Source organism: Falco biarmicus, chromosome 18, assembly GCF_023638135.1.
Source record: "Falco biarmicus isolate bFalBia1 chromosome 18, bFalBia1.pri, whole genome shotgun sequence".
Classification (NCBI taxonomy): domain Eukaryota; kingdom Metazoa; phylum Chordata; class Aves; order Falconiformes; family Falconidae; genus Falco; species Falco biarmicus.
Window position 1 is genome coordinate 3,624,480 of NC_079305.1, and position 14,875 is coordinate 3,639,354.

At 46.5% G+C, this 14,875-nt stretch overlaps 1 protein-coding gene across 16 annotated transcripts in view; it reads left to right on the forward strand.

The window, feature by feature from the left end:
- Positions 1–14,875, forward strand: part of LOXL2 (lysyl oxidase like 2) — a 62,789-nt gene that overhangs the window by 19,297 nt on the left and 28,617 nt on the right. For all 16 annotated transcript variants that reach the window (XR_008826000.1, XR_008825999.1, XR_008826001.1 and 13 more), the window contains one exon: positions 1,320–1,495. Coding sequence is in view for 12 of the 16 variants with exons in the window: in XM_056362994.1 (XP_056218969.1) it covers positions 1,320–1,495 (176 nt within the window). In the remaining 4 variants the exon portion in view is untranslated. The remainder of the gene's footprint in view (positions 1–1,319; positions 1,496–14,875) is intronic.

Below are 14,875 nucleotides of genomic sequence, written 5' to 3' on the forward strand. Positions count from 1 at the left end.
AGCTGTGGATTTTGGCTCTTGAGCTAGAGCAGGAGATTTCCAAGCGAGACAGAGGCCATGACATTTGAAAACAAACCGAAAACACTGCCACGTGATATAACAGGAGTAAATGGCCTCTGGATGCCAGAATAGCGCTGGGTAAATCCTGATGCAGAGAGCCCGCGCAGGGGAAATCGTGCCTTCCTCCAACTGTAGAGTCAGGTTTTGCAGGAGCTCTTCCTGCTGTCCCATCTGGGGAGCACAGCGAGGGCTGTCAGGTCCATCGTCTGGTGATGAACCAACTGAACTTTTTGAGGCTGCTGGAACAAAGCTGGGACAGCCAAGGGGAATAGCTACAGAATCTCCTAGTGGCTCTGAAGTCGGGCAGTCTTTCCGTCCAAAAGACGTGTGACTTCTCAGATTTTGTATCCTAAAAACTGGCAATTGCTTGTTGGCTTTTTCTCCCTGCAATTTAGGGGGCACATATTGGGGTGGGGGGTGGGGGGTGCGGCATGTGCCCAGCACATTTCCAAAGAGAAAACGTCCACTTTGAAACAAGGAATCTCAGAGATGCTGTTGGGTCTTTTGCTCTCAGCTGCTCTTGGGAAAACATGACCTAAATTTTGGAGGTGTGACACTTACTGGTTGTTGTCTGCACATCTTAGAAGTGAGTTCTGAGGGACCTGATTTTTTAGAAAAGATAATGCATATATGGATGTACACGTGCATGCTCACATGCACATGCTTTTGGCTGGAGGGGAAACGGTAATTACAGTCTGAAAACTGGATCTGGCAATTTGATTTCAAAGAGCACCCAAATAACAGGAGGTTCCAATCAGTAATGGTTGGTTCAAGCTTTTGCAAAAATGTGCTTTCAAAAAGTTAGGGCATTTAATCAAAACTTGGAGCTATCTCCTACAAGAGATTTAGTGAGGATTTGGTAAATGAGAAATGATGTAAATACAGAAGGAATGATTTGGTGAGTATGATTAGAGGGCAGAGTCTAATCAGCCAAATCGAGAGGGCCCGGTGACACTGCGTGCTCTGAAGTGGCTGTCATCAGAGGAGGTCAGTTGTCACTGTGAGCAGGATTGCAGCAGAGATCTGCTTCAGCCTGGGAGTATTATTTTTTTTTTATTACCATGCAGATAAGGGAAAGCTGTTTCCAGTTAGCAAGCACTTGAGGTGGATCGTTGGGGTTCCTTAGCTGATGTATTCAAGCTTATTTTAGCAGTAATCTCTTCCCTGACATAGTAAGAGCACAGCAGCCTTACTTGCTTTCAGTACAATCTAGATTTACCCTCTTTGTGAGTCTCAGTTCTATTTTCTTTCCCCTTCAGGGAAAATTTGGATGGACAATGTCCACTGTAATGGCAAGGAGACCACCCTGGCAGCATGCACTTCAAATGGCTGGGGAGTAACTGACTGCAAACACACCGAAGACGTGGGAGTGGTCTGCAGTGAAAAGAGAATCCCTGGCTTCAAGTTTGACAACTCATTGCTTAACCAAATAGAGGTAAACGTACTTAAAACTGCAAGCTGCTGATCCAAAAGCCTTCTGTGGACAGGGATGTCTGCTACTGCACATTGCAGGTTATCCCAGGCAGTGCTCCTAGATGCTGGCTAAAGGTGCAACTTTCAGATTTCAGTTTCAGCTGTTCAGAGCATTTTATATATAATAATAATAATTTGAAAGGTTTTTTTTATAGCATAAGAGTAAGTAAGGGGAAAAATATATTACTCCTGTTCTGCAATCAATTTTCAAAATCGAAAACTGGTTTATTATATTTCTCAGAATGAAACTGGAGAGACGGGATGTGTGCTGTACTCACAGACCTTACATCTGGGCAACTTTATTAGTTCATAGTACTAAATTACTGAGTTTTCTTTCCCCTGGTGCCTCCTTTTGGTACTGGGAGCAATTTGGAGGCCTGTGCTATCACAGGGGGCTCATCAGGTAGGGTTGGATTTGGAGGGGAATAGGGCGTAAAACCATGGCTTGAAATGGGTGAATTTGTAAGGAAAGGTGTAAAGATATTTTTGCACAGTTTGGCTGAGCAGTGATGAAGTAACCATGATAACTGCATAGAAATATTTGTGGGAATGGGGGATTAGTACTGGAAGTGATGGAAGGAATTGAAGAGAGGAAAACATGGGCTGGTCCCTGGGGGAAAGGTTCTGGGTTGTGGCTGGGTTCGCCTGCTAGGCTGAGGTTGAGACTCTTGGGGAAATGACAGAAGCAAAATGTTTGAATCGCCTTCCAGTGGAGTTGTTGGATTTCTGCAGAATAAAGACTTGGGGGAATGCTGGGCTGGAAAGAAGCTGGACTGAGCTCTTCAAAGAAGGAAAATGTGGGTTTCTTTCCTTCAGCTTTTCAGGTTGGAAAGTATTTGTGGTGACTCAGCTAACATCTCCCTTGTTTCAGATGCCCTGCTGTTTCAGTATGTGAATTCAGTGGTTGCCCTTGGTCAAAATTTATCGAAAGAGCCTATCCAGGAACCGCAGTCAAATCTTATTTTAAGCAGACAGGGAGTCCAGGAGGTATCGCGTATCACAGTGCGGTTTCCATGCCTGAATTCTGTCTTTGTTCATGATCTGAAACAATGGGTACAGCCTTCTTTATCACTTTAAAACAAAATTATTCTAGCAGTTATTTCATAGTCGCTGATGTAGAAAGGATCCTCCAGCATTTTCTTCTACCAGATTTTTCCACTGGAGGTTCGTGCGTACTTGACAAGGGAAGATAATGTGCTCGGTCAAACCTTTCCTGGCCCTGCTGAGGCTTTAGGGCGAACACTGTATGGCTGAGCAGGCAGCATTCAGCACTTTGTCGTGAAAGTCTCCCGTGCAAGGGTGCAGGTAGAAGATCTGAGAGCTGAAATTCTCTTCCTTGCCTTGGTCTTGCTTCACTTGGCTAAGGAGGGAAGGGAGGCTTTCCGGAGGGATCCCAAGCTGCCTCTGTCAATGGCACTCTTGTTGCTCGGGGGATGAAACGAGATCATGGAACATCAGTGATGGCTTTGGCAGATGCACGCTTCCCCAAAGCCACAGTGAATCCTCAAAACAGAGGCTTGGAAGAAAAGATGCTTTAGTCTAGACGGAGGTCACCTCATTCTGAGATGCTTCGGATATTAATCATAAAGGCTTTGGAGGGCTCTGCTTTTCCATTAGCTAAGCACTGGAGTTTGACTAATGAATTGAACACATTGGGTAATTGAGGGTTAGCTCGTGCTGGTGCTGTGTGGGTGCTTAAGCTTCACATATGATAAGGGAAGTGAATCATGAGATTGAAGCGGTTCGTGCAGCAGAAGCCTGGGCACATCAACGGGATCACTCAGGAGAAATAGGTGTAAGGGAAGTCCTGTTCCCCACGTCCTGGTAGCGAGGGCATCCACTGGTGTGACAAGGAACAGCATTCACAGCAATTGCTAAGGGGCACTGGAGACTAAAGTCACTGAACTGGTGGGGAGAAAAAAGTAACATAGAAGAATAGCTTTATTTTTAAGTACCCTCACTAAACTGCGAGCTGTCAGCCTGGCTGTCCCTGTGACTTTGTCCTGACAGTAGAAAATAGTGTTGTGTTTTCTGGGCAGTGACTGCTGTCGCCCTGGCTCTCTGCGTCCTTCTGTGTGTGTGCTTCTCCCCTCCCTATTGCTGCCTGAATTTTATGAACAACTTAGTACCATAGCGTTGCTTCAACTCAGCAAAACCAAGTTGATTTTTCCTATATCCCTATAAGATCGCTGGCAGCTGAATGGTTCTTTTTCTGCTGGTTTTGTTGCAGCAGGATTAAGGCTAAAGGTGATGTGCTATAAATTTTTAAGATGCCACTGTGAAAGTACTTTTCAGTCACAGTTAGTTGTCAAATTTTTAAGCTCTTTTCCCCTCTCTCAGCTTTTCTCTTCTTCTTAATCTTTGCTTTATCTCATTAGCAGCTGGCGTGACATAGTTTGAGTCAAAGATGATGAGCAGGGTTACTCATAGGGTCATAAACTCCAAAACAGGGAGGTCAAAAGGCTTGTGTGAGTGCAAGTTGAAAGTCTTTGCCCTTCCTAACATGCCTGGGAATTCTGCATATCATGCCTCACATTCATCGGAGGAAACATCATCGTTTTGTAAGCTGCTGGGTTCTGCATTCTGTAGCCCAAAGCCTGCCGGAGTGATGTTTTCTCTTTGGAATGAGATCAGTGGTTGAGGGGCCTGGAATTTTTTACTTAGCAGCAGTGCTGTGGTCAGGTCTCTCCACCAGTCCCACTGGCTTCAGCATTGCACTGACAGAGCTAAACCAGCACAATCCCACTGAGAATGCCAATGGAAGATATTTCAGTTTGGTTTAAAACCAGGCTTTACTTAAAATAGCCCTGGATTAAGATGATGCGCAGAGCTTATGTATTCAATTACACCTTCCAGCGTTGCTTTCCCACACCAGTTTGCAACAGCTGTAACGATTCCCAAATGAATCCAACTGTCGCAAAGTGATGGTTTTTACAGCCAGCAGATTAAGAGGAGCGAGCGCTGACTTCAGTGTACGTTCATGCGTCAGGGTGCAAGTTGCGGTGGGGTAGGAGCAGCGGGTTTGTTCTGCTTCCCCGTTGCAAGTTGCAAGCGTTCAGGGCAAATCCGTGCGTTGTGCAGCCTGGTTAACCCATCGCCCAACTCGTGCCATCACCTTTGGATTTCCTTTGCCTGTAATAGGGAGCTCTGTGTGTTCCCACTGCCAGGGGCAGCTGGACCATCTTAAATTCATCATTTAGAAAGTGTCTTAGACCCTTTAGTGCTAAGTTCTCTGAGGCTGCCAAGGGCTGCTAAGATTTAACGCGGAAAGCCAGTAGGCATAAGACAACATCTGACTTCATTTTGACAGGGCTCCAGCTCAGAGGGGCTGTGCAAATGGACATTTGCTCAAATCTGGCCTTGCATCCTAAAATCTGACAGGCAAAGAGTTCACACTCTTTTAAAAGCAACGTGATACCCCTCGGGGTAGAGTTTATTTTTATTGGACAATGTACATACATCCATTTCCCAGCTTGGAAATGCTGCAGATAAGCAGTATAGGATGAAATTTTCCATCACCATAAACCACTTGGCTTACGCATGAATGCGCTTAGACAGATCTTTTCCTATCGCAGTTCATATTTTGAGGGTTATGTCACATCTCTTCCCATCCCTGAGCCTTTCCATTCCCTGCCCTGCTGGGAATGGGCAGTGCCTGACCCTTGCTTCTGTACAGAAGTTGCTGGTCACCGGCCACAGTGAAGCATCTCCGTCTGGGGTGGGTGATGATGGAAGATCTGTGGTAAGAAGGAGGAGGCAGGCAGGAAGAGGTTAACTCTTCTAACAGCACCAAGGTTGGGGCAGGTCTGAAATCCATCAGTCTCTTGCTGAAGGGCAGAGAAACTCCCATCGGTTTTGCTTGCTATTTGCTGCAGCCACTGCAGCTTTTTAGCCTTGGGACTTGTTCAAAGGATTATTTCTTGGAGAGTGATGAATGTGTGTAGCAGGACAGCCCTTTCGTGGGCTGCTGGCGGGTCACAATTAGCCTGATGGCCCTTTAGCTCAGTGGCTGCGTAAACACTGAAGGTTGCTCACCTTCCCAAAGCTGGGAGGGCAGTGTCTGTTCAGTGCTGCCCTGAGCGTGATGACATCAAGTGCATTTTCCAGAGGGGCTTTTCCCCCTCCACTTTAAAGTATGTGTATGCTACATACGCAGACGGTTTGTCATTAATGGAGAGAGAAGGGCTCGTGGTTTGACTTTGCTATTACCCCTTTGCCTCTGGGGGTGTTAGGAGGGGGAAAGCGGGCACGTATCCTGCTGATATCGCATCCTCTCTCTCTCCCTACAGATGCCAGTTCTGTGGGAGTAAGCTGTTTACCCCAAAAGGGTGGGTTTTTTTTAAAAAAAAAAAAGAAAAGCAGTAGCTGGGCTTGGAAGCGCTGCAAGTGTGTGGCTGAGCGTGGCTTAACCCAGTAACTGCATGTGAATGTGGAGGCTGCCACAGCCGCGTTGGGATGGGAACTGGATGTTGGTGCTGAACCTCCTTGCTTCAATCCTCCACAGAGGCATCTGCGCATCCAGTATGATGGAGCCAAAGGTGCTGTTAAAATAACACCATTGTTTAACTCGGAGTTTGATTTTTTGCTTGCATTCCTTCTCTTTTAGTCACAGCCTGGAGTAAAAGCTGTGTTTGGCATACTCTAATTCACATTAGTGGCTTGCTGTACAACTTGGGTCTAACCAAAGTCTTACCCACTTTATCCATAATGGTAACTCTTGGAGGCTTTACAATGTGGTGGGCACTTTGTGAGTGGTGTCTTGGGAGCTCCAGGGAAAGGAAAAGTTTAGTCATGTTGGTTTTAAGTGCTCAAAGCGTGTCTGAGAACGCAAAAACTGGTTGCCGATTGTGATGCAGTTTGGGAGGGACAGACAGTAAGTGCTATAAATACATCCACTGAACTGCAATAATCCAAGCTTCGTAAAATATAACAAGTGGAATCTGCTGCTTTAGCCAAAGATCTCTGAGCACGTGGGGCCTTGTGCTGACAGCACAGCTAAATGAAGGAAAAGAGCTGAGAGCAGAATCTGTGCATCTAGGGGACCGACCCACGCTCCTCCTCCTCCTGACATGAAAGGTATAAAGAGCAGGACGAAAGGATGAAGTCAGTGCACAAGGTGCGGTGCGGCTGTTGGTTGTTTCTTGTCTTGCAGTTCACAAGTGTCTGGAAGTGGTCAGGTGGGTAGTGTGGACCTGCCTTAAGGTTCCTTTACGCGATGCCAAAGCCTGCCGTTTAAATGTGTGCACGGTCTCAAATGTTTTCCTAAGTCTTTGCAGGATGCCAGAAGCTCTGAAATCAAGATGATTTAATATGTGTTCATGAAACCATGAGCAGGGAATGCCATCCCTGCTTTTTCAAGCAGTTCCCGCAGCCACGGTGTGTTGTCCAAACACAGCGCAGGCCAACCTGCGACTGTCTTACTGGGTTGACCAGCAATTTTAAGACCACAGCAACTAACTCCTACCCTTAATATTTTTCTTCAATAAATGCATGATATGTTGGGTTTTTTTTAAACTATCCCCCTAAACATCCTTAACAAAATATTTGTTGTCCACCCTCTTCCTCTCTGTGCACATACACAGGCTCCAAATAGGGCATATTCTAAATATATCAAATTGCTGCAGCCGTTACAAATTCACAAATAGATCTGGTACCTGAGACCAGACCATAACTTTGGCCAGACGGTGGGCAGACAAGGTCTAGCTAAACATACCAGGCTGTGCTGCTATTTCTGTCCTTTTTTTTTCCCTTCAGAGTGTATGTGAAGTATATAAATTAAAAAAAAAAAAAAAAAAAAAAATCTCACTTCAAAGCCCAGTGGCTCAAAAGCTCTGGTTCTGCCAGGTTAAAAGTGGGTTGAACTATATTGTCCGTGTTTCTTAACCAGTGGGACAGGGGGCTGCGGGGTCCTGCTCGGGAGCTCTCGGTTAAATTGGTCTCGGTGGATGAGGCTGTATAAAGTGTTCCTGTGTGCTGAGCTGCTTGTGACTGGAAGGTGTAAGGAGGGGAGCGGGAGGAGGAGGAGGAGGACAGGGGCATTGTCTGTGGCTTGGTACACAGACAAATCTTCCTCTTACCTAGCATTTTGCCATGCAAACCAGTGGAGACTCTCTCCAAGCTGTGGGGAGTTGCAGCTTAGGCCACCACCATCTCTGACTTGAGCTCTATGTCTCGACCGTCCAGTTCTCAAGAATGTTTGTCAATAAAACGTTTATTTGCCTGTTTGTTGTGACAACAGTGGTTTAATTTCTTTCCCGTTCGTGGAAATATTTACTTCTCTAAACATAAACTCATATGTAATGCCAATGCTGATGCTCTGTGTGTCTAGAAGGGGTCTTCAGCATCTTGTCTGGAGCTAACTCCAGACAAATATTAATTAAGCTGCCGTTGGGGTATGTGACTGTGTTTCTTTAGTGCTATGACTTTAAAGTGTGTGTGATGGCTTCTAATTGCTTGCCTCAGTGGTTTGTTGTTTGTTGGGTTTTCTTGTGATGGCTTGTGGCATGTCAGGATGCTAAGTTTGCTGGGCAGAGATGGCACTTGTCATCGAGTGGGAGCTACGAGCTATGGAATTGGTGGTGCTGGGAGAGCACCAAGGCTGGTTTGGGTTTGGTGCAGTTTTTCGGGGAGCAGTTAACCTGTTAGTCTCCTTGCACCGACTGTAACCAGAGCTGACAGCTGTTGCGCTGGATGCGACACCATTTCTCTTGTTACACCAAACAATATTTAACTATGCCTGAGAACAGAGTACGATCTCCTTCTGTTTTGCAGTGCAGAGGTCAGGTAATAAATTTGGCTAGCTTGCAGCGTCTGATCCAGATTGTCTTTAAAATAGCTCAGTGGAAAGGAAACAGAGAATGTAAAAGCTTTGTTCGTCGAGAAACCCTCAGACCGTGATGCATGCAGAACAGAGCAGCATCCTATCCCTAAGCTGAGCCTCCCAGCCATGCCAAAGTACCTCCAGGGTTCAGTGCTCCTGCCTTCCCTCGCTCGCTTCTATCACCGGCGTTTCTTTTCTCTAGTGCTTTTCATTAGCCTGCTTTGCATTGGCAGTCATGAGGCTGCTGCTGAAGCGTTTCACAGCTTAGCAAAGGCTTTTGTCATTTATAATCTGCACTGTATTTGCTCCTGGACCCTAATCCTGAATTGCACTCTCATCCCTTACCCTTTTGTACTGCACAAACCCAGAACAAAAAGTGCTTGCAGTCCAATACAGTGTAACATTCCCAGGGGACTGCTGTCCCCCGTAGGCAACCCGTCTTTGTCTTGCAGCATCTATTTCACTGTGTTTATTTAGCACTGGGAACTTGTTAGTGACTCAGAGGCACAGCTCCAGATGTTCAAATCAAAACAGATTCCACCCGTTCCTATGTATGTGAAGAGATAGCTTTTAAAAAGTCATCTTCGGGGCAAAAGACTTGGTAGCTGAGACCTCACTGGGAGTGAGTGAAGTGTTTAAATACAGGAGAGAAGATGCCTCTGGGGTGAGACAAGTCTATGTGGAAAGATCTCATGTTATGTTCTTAATTGGGGGGGAAAATTCAATTCGTTTCTTGTCCAAGTTTGCAGCCTGGTGTTTGGGAAGCCAAGAAATCGTGGAGCTCCGTTGTAAATGAAAAATGATGGTTTGAATAGATTTCAGCAGCTAAGGGGCGGTGGGATGGGTCAGGCATAAGGAAGGAAAGAGCAGTTCAAATGGATCATGGGGAACTCTTAAAGCAGGAGAGTGATGCCTATGGGCTTAGACAGAGGTAGCACATGTGTTCCTTGCAGTTGTTAAATCGAGGGTTTGTGGTAAGAATTGCACCTTTGCCTAAGCTGTCTGCCTGTACCGTCACCTGCCAACCAGAGGGGCAGCTCTGAACACCCCCTCGCTCGAGCTCTGCAATACTTAGCATCACCCGTGGTGATGGTTTTTTTAAAAAAATAATAAAGTAAAATACACAGAAGGGAAAAAATCTCATTCTGGTTCCCTTTCTGCCTGTATTTAAATCATTTCTCTGGCTGTAGGGGAGATGCAACCATAGCTATTCAGACTCCGTGCATTTCTCTAGCTGGTTTCTTAATGTCATCGCTGAGCCCGTGTTTAAAGTGAGGGTTGAGATGCTCTTCTGAAGACCCCCTCTGGAATCCCAGTTGCTGTGGCTTGCTTTTGGCCAGGAGCAGGTGATTAAGAGCCGGGTTAGCGTCTGCAGTCTGCAAAGTAGCAGTCGGGTTTCTAGGAACGGGATCTCCTCACTGTATTGATTACTGTGGATCCTCAGGGCTGTGGCAAGAAGAAAAGGGTATTGCTGAGCTTGGGCAGTGGAGGACACAAGGGTGATGTCCTGGACATAATTGTTCTGCCAACACAAAACACATGGCAAAAGGTGAAAGAAAATATTATGAAAGTTGTGTCAGTTTTTGCAACCAGATCCGAAGCCATGGGGGAAGCATTTGGTTCAGAGAGTGGAAACAAAAGCGGCTGAGGCTCATGTGAAAACTTTCCAAGCCAGGAATCCTTTTGTGAAAACTCAGAAACAAACCCCTTTCTTTTTGCTGTCTCCGGGCAGGCCCTGGCTTTCTGAAGCCAAGGTTCATCCGTTTCGTAACGGAGCACAGCACGCTCGCTTGCTATCGGCTTTTGTGTCCAGGACTGAAGAGGAGTAGCAGCGCAGGTCTTGGATGTAGCTCATGGCAAGGAAAGGAGTGAGGTGGAGGGGAAGATAGCCCAACCCAGAACAGTCTGACCCTTTCTTTTTTCCTTGTTTTTGTACTAATTTGTATTGTAGTGATGTTGGAGGTCCCAAGTGAAATCACATCTCTGCTTTGGGCACATACAGGTGAGAGGCCCTTGCTGCAGAGGCTTTGCCATTCAAGCAGGTGAGGTGGGCTTAGCATTGTCTTCCCTTTCCAGAAGGACCGAGCGAGAGGCCAGAGGTAACAGTGAGGAGATGGGGAAGTGAGATTGTGTGGCTGAAATCACGCAGGAGATCTGAGGCGGAACTGAGCAGGACCTCTTCGGCCTCAGACCACAGAGTTATTTCAGCTTTCAGCTGATTTTTCTACTGCTATGTACAGTCGGGTGGTTCCAGTGCAAAGCAGGTTGATGTGGAAGCCAGAGCATTGAATCTAGGAATAGATGTACTACGCTTCCTCCCCCTACCCTCTGTACCCAGCCTTATCTTGCTTTGTTTCTTCACACCTTTTGGAGCTAAGGAGGCTTAAGCAGGAGAAAAATGCCTTAGGATTTCTTGTTGGTTGTGTGCTTATTTCTTTAACGGATCTCCTCTGTGCCGGAATGGATGCCTTTTGATGAAAACAAAGCTGCAGCTTGATAAATGAGACCAGTAGCGATGGAGCAGACCCACAAACTCTGTGCACGGGGTCAGCGATGTGGGACGTGCCGTCCGGTGAACGAGCAGCCTGCTGGAGAGCAGAAAGCAAAGGCAAGAGCTGACTCAGCCTCAAGTATGTGGGTGGGAGTGTTTCATAAGCACGGGAGAGGTTGGAGGGCCAGGTCTGAATCATGTAGTAGCCGAGTTCTAAAGACTTGGAGTTTGGGGTGGAGGGGAAGGGAAAAGGCTGGCAAACACATCTCCACAGCTGTTGGCCTAAACATGTGGAAATTGCGCAAGGCTCGCTGAGAAGGGGGGGACTGTCATGCCGTGAGCCATGAGAATTAACTCTCTGGTTTGGGGCTTGCTCTCTTCTCTTGCTCTGTGGGTAAAAATCCCCAGCAGCACTTTTTTCCCTCCTAGCAAGGGAGCTGAGCTGTGGGGTTGTGCACGCTCTTCCCACTCCCCTGCTATGTGTTCCTCAACCTCAGACTGAGCAAACCACATCCCGTCGGCTTTGGGGCTTGGGGCCTCTCTTTCCCTACCTATAATTTGGGGTACAATCAACCCAGTTTGATTTCCTAGAGGTGATGTTGCATTTTGGTGAATGACTGCTTGGCTCCTGCAATATTGTTGAAGGCTTTACTTTATGGTTGATACCTGAGGTGGGAGCTTGGCAGATGCGCGTGCAGGTTCTCAGTTGGTTACAGATACCTGTTTGGTGATCCTCGGACATCCTTCAGAGGATTTACTGAGCTACCTTGTAGCTTTATTGTACGGCTATAATGTGAGCATAAGTCAGGCTTTCAGAGATGAGGTTTCCGTGTTGATGTGACAGCTCGTTGTAGGCGTTTGTCTCCACGTGTACATAAAGTATGGAGAGGGTGAGTTAAAAAAGTCTGCTCTAGCTATTAAGGATTGTTTGCTTCTGATTTTTATGTGGAGTCTGTTTTCACCATTAGCCCAGCTGCTCTACACGTTGGTGTTGGAAGATAAAAGATGCCTGTATTTGCATTATTGAATACTCCCAGCATAACAAAAGCTCTGTGGTGAAGGAAAACCGTTCAGATCTGCGGAGTTATTGGAAGATTAAAGAACAAAATAAGTATATTGTAGGTTTCTCTCAAGGAGAAAGCTACAACATACTTATTTTGTTCTTTAATCTTCCAATGTAAAGCTGAGGTCTACAGCATGTTGAATTCTTCTCAGATGTTTTGCTGTTTGTTTAGACTCGGTGGAAACCCTCGAGCTGCTGTATCAGTAATTCTCTGCTCTAAGCCTGCTCACTGTGAGCAGAAAGGGGAATGGATGTGGGTTGGTTTTGCTCTCAGACAGATCATGAAAATGTCATTGCATGCTGGTCTGCTATAGCTATCTGAAGATTGAAATACCCTCGAGGGAATGAAATGATGGCTTCTTTCTTGCTAGTTTGCTCACTTTTTTTTTTTTTGTTTACTTTTTTCCCCTTTCTTGGCAAATGCAGGCAAAAAAAAAAAAAAAAAAAAAAAACCAACACATGACAAAAGAGTTAGATTCGCTACACGGAGTCCCAAGTCAGAACAGGATTTCTTTTTGTGTCTATGTCAGCATCTCTGGGGGAAGAGAGATGTGTTGTGGGACCTTTGTACCAGAGCCTGCAGTGCCTGAGGGGTCCTGCTGGCTCCGTCAATATTTTTTCAAGTCCAAGAGCAAACCATTCAATTTGCACCTTATTTTTCATTTCTGTAAAATGACCAGCGAGAGCAACCCAGGCCAAACAGTTAGTGGAAAAGACATGCCCAAGCACACAGCCTGAAAGTGGGAAATGTCGAGTCCTAGGTGGGGTCACAGGTACCGCACTAGGTCAGGGCACCCCAAGATCCTGTACTGGGACTCCAGCACTGCCACTTGTGCGGTGGTCAGAGCTCTTCTGGAAACAGATATGTAGCAACCCATTTTTATTTGCTAAGCTGCTGGACTAATTGCAAAAATAACAGGCAAATCATAAGGTACCTAACAGCATTCTCAAGGTTTCCTTTGTTTTTTTCCCCCAACTATGTGACTTCTCTCTTTTCCTGACTCAGTGGGCTGGTTTCTTTCTTTGCGTGTTGCTCTGATGACAATAAATCCCAGCAAGGGATTCACAAATCCATCCAGAGTTTTTGAACATTAAAATACACCCTCTGGCTTGGAAAATCTGAGAGATGCAGATGCTCGGAAGCTGCAGGAATACAGCAGGGAGGAATTGCTGCCTGTTGCCCTGTTCAGATGCTCTTTCCTCAGCATCTGTTATTGGCAGCTGTCAGAGACAGGGTGGATGTCTTTGTTTTTGTGCAACACCGCTCCTGCGAGGTTGGTGGAGTGGGAAGAGGAAAAAACATGCTCGATCAGAATGTTGGGTGCTTTAGAGCTAGAGGTTTGGTTGACGTTCCCTGCTGCAGGAGGGATCTTCATGTGGGGGTTAGGGTTGGGACCTCAGGATACCGGGTGTGATTTCCTGCCGTCGTGGTCTTGGGAGAAGCAGTTTGCTCTCTCTCCGCGCCTCAATCTGCAAAGGACGCTGAGAATCGCTGCTTTCTCCCATCCTTTGAGCCCTCTCTTTACCTCGGAGGCTTTTCAGATGTGGCGCCACCTTCCATCTCGGTGAAGACCTCTGATGACGCAGTAGTGAGAAGAGCGATGTATTAATGACGACTAATAGGCGCAGTGCGGGAATGACGATTCTGCCGCTTTGCGGTGGAAGCATCAAGCAGATGTCTAACATCTGGAACGGCGCTCTGCACGATTCAAATGGGGCTAGTGACTGCTGTCATGCAGCTTCCTCACAGCACACAGGCATCCCGAACGTCGCTCCTGAATGTGAAATCGCACTTTGTTCTGAACGCTCCTCCTCTCCGTCATCCCGAGGACCAGCTGCAGCCTCCCATCAGTCTTCAATCCAAGCAAAATGGAAGCAGCTGTCAAGTGAAAAAGCACGGGTGGATTTTAGCAGGTTGCTGATGTCGGGTCTAGTCAGAGAAAATGTTCCGTTTCAGTTACTTTAATATGCAGCAGGGCTGATACTGACGTAACTACATGTAGCAAACATACTTACGGCTTTACATAGGGTGGCTATATCCTGCAGTCGCAGACAGAAAAACTCATTTAGGCTGTCTCACCCGCTTTCTCAGCTGTCAATGCAAATTTCCTCCTTTAGTTACTACCTTTTCGTGTGCTCTTCCAGTGCAATTTTAAGCTTTGGCTGGCTGGCTGTCCTTTGGGTTAATCCCTTTAATAGGCTTTTATTAAAAACATTTTTAGATCTTCAGAAGTCAAAGCTATTTCCAAATGGATTTAAGGCTTGTTTCCTGGTGAAGAAGGTAGAGGGAGCAGAGAAAGGAGGTGCTCTCTCAGGCAGCACTGGCCTGTAGCTCCAGGTAAACATGCTTTCTCCATCGAGTGAAGAGCTGGAAACGTTTCATAAATTGCACCAGGGGAAAAGTGAGTTGCAGGCTTTGGAAACCAGCTTGGGGAGGCCTTCCGTGCACAGAGGCTCTGATACTTTCCTGACAGCACACAGTCAAAAGCTCTGCGGTATTTTAGGAGAAACTGCCAACCAAATTCAGGAGAAACTCTTTGTGTTGCAAATGGACTTCCCAGATTGCACAGGAGGTGTACAAGTCTGCTTTTGCAGCGGACCCTTAAAGTGTCTCAGACGTAACAAACTTGGATGTGGCTGTGATTACTTTTTCTTCCCGAGGGCTACAAGAGCTTGCAAAACCTATAGCACTATCCTACTGGGTGAATCCCAACATCCCGTTTTCCACGGTTACCGGTCAGGGGTATCTCACGGATGCTCCAGCTGAGTTGCTGGAGGACTGAATTCTTGCAGCTGAAGCTGAAAGGAGGAATGGGTGATCTGGTTTGTTGTAAAACTAGGAGCAAATGTAGACAATTTAAAAACAAAAAAAAAGGGGGGCGGGAAAGCCTTAAGGGACTTGCCCAAGGTGGTGTGGGCAGAGCTGTGGAGGAGCTGCCGGCCCCTTTCCCTGCCCCGCAGCAGGCTC